We start from the raw sequence: 7,085 nt of genomic DNA, 5'->3' as shown, positions 1-7,085 counted from the left end.
TACTAATGTTTTTATATTTCTCTTTTATACTTTTTTTATAAGGGTGGATGGACACAGGATAAAGGATGTCACATATAGGGATGGACACAGCCTGAATATAAAGTAGGGCTTAGTTATTTAGATGTGACATCCTTCTTGTTAGGTATTTTGTATGAAAATGTATGAGAAAAAACGGAGATACCAGATCCATGCCCTTTTCAAAGATGGCGGAATACACCTCAGATGCCAGAAAATGATGAATTAAATATAAACATGAAAAGAAGCATCTGGTTTGAAGATCCCACCTATGGACATACAAAGCGTCTTGCAGATGATGTTATATTTAAAGTCCTGCCGGTGTTCCAGCGATGAAACCAAAACAAAAGCTTTGGAACGCAAACGAGCGCGCTGGAACGCAAATCGTCATATCCGGTTTCGTGTATCCCGTTTGTCTATTCACCTGATTGAACAGGGAAGTGTTCTATAGTAACACAGTCTATGACGTCACTTCCGCTTATACGCAGAATGCGGAAATGAGATACATGTGAATGTAATTGAATCTAATCACAAGGGCTTAAAAGCCTGACACTTCAGAGTATTGGCATCCACGTCTGAAGAAGGAGTTACCTCCGAAACATGTCACGCTGGATGCCAATACACTGACGGGTGAATATACGTTTGGGACCCTCGTTTTGATTAAGCCTGTGCGGTGGTGCAAACCCGCTGCTTCCCCGGGACTTACCATCAATAAGCACCAAGCCCACCGCACCCACTAACAACGGTGAGATCAAAATTGGGTTACCCACCCCCGTCGCCTATATGGTATTTTGCATTTTTGTATGTTGTGGTATTTACTGCTATACTGTGTTTATATGATTTTAATGCAAATGCACTTTATTGCACTTGCACTTTTATTAATTTGTGTATATGTACAATAAACTTTCTGGTTAATTTCATCCCTTCACGGGTCCAGATTCCTTTATATCAGCTGTATTGCTCTTTGCGCCACCTCTGTAGACCAAACACAAATCCCTTGCTATATTGGAAGCTGCATAAGGGACTGCTCATTCTGTGTCCTTGCAGTAAGGAGGAATATTACTCCTACTCTCCTGTGACCGGAAAGACCCCATGCTGAGAAGGTCGGACCCACTTTGGGGTCAGGACCCACAGTTTGAGAACCGCTGGTTTATACAGATGGAGCTGCTCTCATTAATGCGGCTCCTGATGAGGCTATCGCCATCGCCATCCCGCGGTATGCGCCAGGAAGGAGGCATGCATGCTCCCCCCATTCTCCCTGTAGCCCTGCAGCCCTGTCCCCGCTCCTTGCCTGTCTCCACACTCATTGCCCACTCTGCCCACTCCCTGAAGCAGAGATGGGCAGGGAAGCACCCTGACCCCTCTCCCTGCCACCCAGCTGAGTGGGATACGGGAGAAAGTGAGACTCGCGCATCCCCGCCATTTGCAGTCTGATGAGTGGCGCTCCATGTGTATGTGCACATATATTTATTATATGTATTATTTAGTACATGTTTAAATTGTGTTTGACCGAACATTCCAAGATACAAAAAAAAGGTTTTTTTATTATTTGTTTCAGAATGTGTTATTCTCCATTTCAATCTTCACAGAGTACTAGCACAGTGTTTTTTGACTTCAATATTGTGGTCATACAAAAATGCATTCACATACTGTAGATACAGATGGATCTGCTCTCATCTGAGTGGCTCCCAGGAAATGGATTAGTGCGCCTTGGGGCAAATGAGGAGTGCATGCATGTAAGATGGTTGTGAGTCCATGTCCTGGCAAATGGCGTGCTCAGTCAAGTCACCTCAGTGCACAAGCTCACCTGACAGAGATGTCCCCATCTGTAATATGTTTACAATAGTTATCCTGTGCACTAATTCCACATGAGATATATAGGCGGTGTCCTATCTTGGCTATTTCCAACAGGTGGAAATATTGGCCATGAGCATCAGTATTTTATCGCAGTTTGTTTCGGACGGGATCCACCTGTGCAGATTAAAAGCTGCATTGTCAAAACGGCCGCTGGATTGTCAAATCCATGGACATAGTCAACAACATGCAAATGTTTTTGCCAATCTACCAACTTTTAAACTGTCAGAATATATTAGGACAATTTAAAAAAAATGGTCCCAACATTGGACAGTATTCAATGCTCCGGCATGCGCAGTTTTTTCCACCCCTCACTATGCCTCCTGCTCACCCTATTTAATGCATCAGCTTCTGGCTGCCCCTGATGGCGAGCATTGGCCAATGCGGCATATGAGGAGGTGGACTGAGTTGTTGTAGCCAGTCTTCAAATATTGCAGAAATGCAGAGAAACGCAAATTAGCCTAAAAAAACCTATTCCAAATCAGCAAACAGTTAAAGCTGTGTATATCTTCTCAAAGGCCAAATGAAGTAGTGAGGAAGAATAGGTGAATCATGGGTAATAACTAAGGTGAATCATGGGTATCTATATAATAAGTTGAAGAGTCTGTGTGTGTGCGTGTGTGTGTGCGTGTCCGTCGCATTGCGGACACACCATGGCACTTAGAGACACCAAATTCAGCAACAAGATACCTCTGGACCCAGTGGTGAGCACTTCGAAGCCGTTTTTGGGAAATTTCACTTAGAAATTTAAAAAACACCAAGTTGTAATTTTCCTTCATTGATGTTCTGGGGAAAAGATCGATGATCTGGGAAACCGTTTGCGAAGGAACAACTCCACACCTGATTTCATTGCTGTCATTGAGTATGAATGACACATTCTAAAATTATGGTGAAGGCTTTAAACAATTAGGAAATAATTTAGGATATACATAGACCAGACAACACACACACATACACATTGTACACGCACACACACACACAGTACACCACATACGCACACATAGCACACAATACACACATTTATACGTAGAGCACCTCACACACTTACACATTGGACAGATACACACACACACAACACACCACATGCAGTACAATACAAATCCATACACACTACAACACACACCCAAAAACAGTACAACAAACACACAGAACACACACACTTAAACATTGCCAGGATACGCAAAGCACACTACACACACATATATACGTAGCACACATCACAAACTTACATATTCGGCAGATACACACAACACAACACTCACAGTACAACACACACCCACATTCACTACAACACACACCCAAAAACAGTACAATACACAAAACACACACTTAAACATTGCACAGATACACACAGCACACTACACACACACACAGATTTATACATAGCACACACACATAACATACCTCTAACAGCACAACACACACCCACATTCACCACACACACCCAAAAAACAGTACGACACACACAAAACACACACTTAAACATTGCACAGATACACAAAGACACAACACACACATACTGTATATACGTAGCACACCTCACACACTTACGCATCGGACAGATACATACAATACAACACACACAACCACATACACTACAACACACACACAAAAACAGTACAACACACACAAACACACAGAACACATAAAAAATAATTTGCAGTTTATTTAACCGTCTGTACCGGCAAATAAAAACTGTACCTAATGTACCGTTTCTACTTTGTTCCCCATATCCGTCTCTCCAGTCCTCCAGCCTGTCACTGCGCTCTCCGGCCAGTTGCACTGAGAAATCTTTGTCCTGGCCAATGCACCCATTGATCAATACAAAGTGGGTACACTGCACTCACCCTGTTAGTCAGTTGGATATTAGGCACTGCTCTGCCTTAAGGATTTCCCAGACTCTTTTGGTTCATAGATAATGTTTGGTCGATGGGCATGAGCGCTGCATACATTTGTTTGAATGTTATGAGTGTAAGAAGTTGAAGAATAAGACTGAGATGAAGATTTGTCACGTTATAGTGTACAATTTACTCAATAAATCGTGTAAAAAATATGTGTACATAGAAGTACAGTACAGTACAATCAAGAAATGTAAGTAGGATTAAAAAATAAATTCTAATTCAAACTGATAATTGTTTGGATGGCGGTTGGTTGCGAAACAAATCTATAGGTGGAGGAGGTATGGATATTGTGGGCATAATTGGTGTTTGGTAAACCTACAGGGGGTACCCAGTTGATGAGAAATTATCACTACAGTGTCACCGTAGGGGGATTTCCAATTAGGGTTCAGGTGGTCTTTTAGGGACCCCTTTGCAATCGCATTGGTCTCTTCTCCTGGAGCCTACGGTCTCCCTCAGTGATTGACTATCATTAAGGAAGACTGTAAGCTCAAGGAGAAGAGACCTACAGGATTGTAAAGGGTCCCTAAAAGACCACCTGGACCCCAATTGGGAATCCCCCTATGGTGACACTGTGACCGTGACACTGTAGTGAAAATCCCATCAATTGAGGGCCCCCTGTAGGTGTAACAAACACCAATTATGCCCACAATATCCATACCCCCACCTATAGATTTGTTTCACAACCCACCCCATCCAAACAATTATCAGTTTGAATCAGAACTTATTTTTTAATCCTACTTTCATTTCTTGATTGTACTTCTATGTACACTTACATTTTTTTCACGATTTATTAATTAAATTGTACACTTTGTAACATGGCAATTCTTTTTCTCAGTCTTATTCTTCAACTTCTTAAACTCCAAACCTTATCAATGCATCCATTGATGATTGTGATGGCTGGATCAGTGGATTTGCCCGGCAGGTGTAGGGAAGAATTTGGCCCATTGCACCCATTCTCAGTGGTGCATTACAGTGGTGCGGATAGTGTGCGTCGCGTCATGACATCATGTGGCCAGGGCCGCGGACCTGCTCCCACACTCAGGGGCTGCCGCACTGTTTGGTAGAGATGCTCGGTGCATGTGCTTTACAGATCCCCAGACCTCAGAGACTGCTGCAGGCAGGTTCGGTGAGGGGAGTGGCAGTGCCAGGGAGCAGTGAATTTTTAATTAATTATGGCGCGGTAAGTAACGCCCACCCCGGACCCCACGCACTCAGCGCCTGTAATTACACACCCTAGAAACTGTATCATTGAAAGTATAGAAATTGAGGTGTGGACATGTCCCTTTCTGATTTTGTACCAATTTCTGACCCTCAGATGTTGGAGGATATGTCATACAGTAGGTGCTAAATCTCAGGAGTGGATGTGGAATTCATCAACACATACAAGTTTTCAACTCAGAAATGTTGTGTTTCAAACAACAACACCACACCTGATTTCATTGCCATCATTGAGTATCAATGCAAAAACATTCTAACATTATGTTGGAATCTATAACAAATTACAATCTTAGGTCTTTGTCACAGCATACTGTAAGATGACATTTTTCAGCAATTTTGGAAATAAAGAAACCCCAAGGTTTTCCCGGGCAACGCCGGGCGGGTCAGCTAGTAATAAATAGTGAGAAAAAAATGCATCATTGGGGAGGGGGGGGGGGGGGGGGATTACCACGAAAAATAGACTTGGAGTCACCATAAAACAAAGAAAATACTTTTTTTAATAAGTACGTAAGTTGAATTCACCTAGAAAAGATGCAGAAAACAAAATAAAGAAGCATTCCAAAATAAAGTGAGCTGTTTAAACATTGAATACACAAACAGCAATGTACGTGACAAATCTCATAAAAAAAACAAGGGTGAGCAATGGCGAGCACAAAGCAGCAAACAAGGCAAAGTTTGCTGTTCATTTTTGGAAAACCAGGAGCGTTAAATAGTGCAAGGACCATTATTTGGCGAAAGGAATGGCATTCTCGCCCAAAAAAAGGGAATCTTGCTGCCCATTGAATATCAATTTGACTTTATCTTGACAAAACAGACAATATTTCCACCCGTTTGAAATATTGTCTGGGATTGAATACCCCCATTAGGTTAACAGATGGTTGAACATCCTTTTGCTAATAAAATGGATAGAGGCTGTTTTTTCTAATGACTATTGATGTGTGTTTTATGTTTCATTGTAGACAGTGAGATCTGCCATAGGTGTCCTGATGAAGAGTGGCCGGATGAGAGACAAGTCAGATGTGTTCCCAAAACATACAACTTTCTGTCGTATGAGCAGGACATTGTGGTGCTAATATCTTCAGTAACAGCTTTATCTTTCTCTGCCATAACATTATTCATACTAGGGAACTTTATTTATTGCTGGGACACCCCAATTGTGAAAGCAAATAATCGTACTGTAAGCTTCATTCTCCTGGTCTCCATCTTGCTGAGCTTCCTCTGTGTGTTCTTGTTCCTCGGCCGGCCGTTGGATATAACCTGCAGGCTGAGGCAGACGTCATTTGGGATCTTCTTCTCCACAGCTGTCTCTTCTGTACTGGCCAAAACTGTTAATGTCTGCATTGCTTTCAAAGCCACCAAACCCGGCAGTACCTGGAGGAAGTGGGTCACACTCAAATTATCTCATTATGTGGTCATTGTGTGCTCCTCTATCCAAGTTCTGATCTGTAGTGCCTGGCTGTCTGTGTCTCCTCCCTACCAGGAGTATGACCATCACACCTACCAGGGAATAATTATCATTCAGTGTAATGAAGGGTCAGTGATTGGGTTTTGCTCTATGTTGGGTTACATGGGGATCCTGGCTGCTGTGAGCTTTGTTCTGGCTTTCATGGTGAGGAGATTACCGGACAGCTTTAATGAGGCCAAGTACATCACCTTCAGCATGCTGGTGTTCTGCAGTGTGTGGGTTGCAATGATCCCGGCTTATCTGAGCACCAAGGGGAAAGATGCGGTGGCTGTGGAGATATTCGCCATACTGGCCTCATGTGCTGGAGTTCTGGGCTGTATATTTCTCCCAAAACTTTATATTCTGTTTATAAAACCAGAACTTAACTCCAGAAAAATCATTAATGTGAAAAACAATATATAAAGCCTCATGTAGAGCATTATTATACAATGCCTCAACCTTTTCCCCTGATGTCATACCCTTTTATCAATATGTAGAGGAACCTCTACAGAGTTACACATCTAACCTATTACATTCTTACATTTAATGCTCTGTGTAAATCTAATACAATAGTGAAAATACAGTATTTAGACATAAACATTGGCCCAGCCCTTGTCTCCTCTCCTGCATGGTTTGATTGTTTGCCAGGTATT

At 42.3% G+C, this 7,085-nt stretch overlaps 1 protein-coding gene across 1 annotated transcript; it reads left to right on the top strand.

Annotated features, from left to right (window-relative positions):
- The first annotated feature begins 5,922 nt into the window (after positions 1-5,922).
- On the top strand, positions 5,923-6,855 carry LOC146008220 (vomeronasal type-2 receptor 26-like). The gene has a single exon (XM_083147714.1). The coding sequence runs from the start codon at positions 5,923-5,925 to the stop codon at positions 6,853-6,855; it is 933 nt and encodes a 310-aa protein (XP_083003840.1).
- Positions 6,856-7,085: the final 230 nt, after the last annotated feature.

The sequence above is a fragment of the Crinia signifera genome, chromosome 1, assembly GCF_055691185.1.
Source record: "Crinia signifera chromosome 1, ASM5569118v1, whole genome shotgun sequence".
NCBI classification, from domain to species: Eukaryota; Metazoa; Chordata; class Amphibia; order Anura; family Myobatrachidae; genus Crinia; species Crinia signifera.
This window is presented reverse-complemented; position numbering and strand designations above follow the sequence as displayed.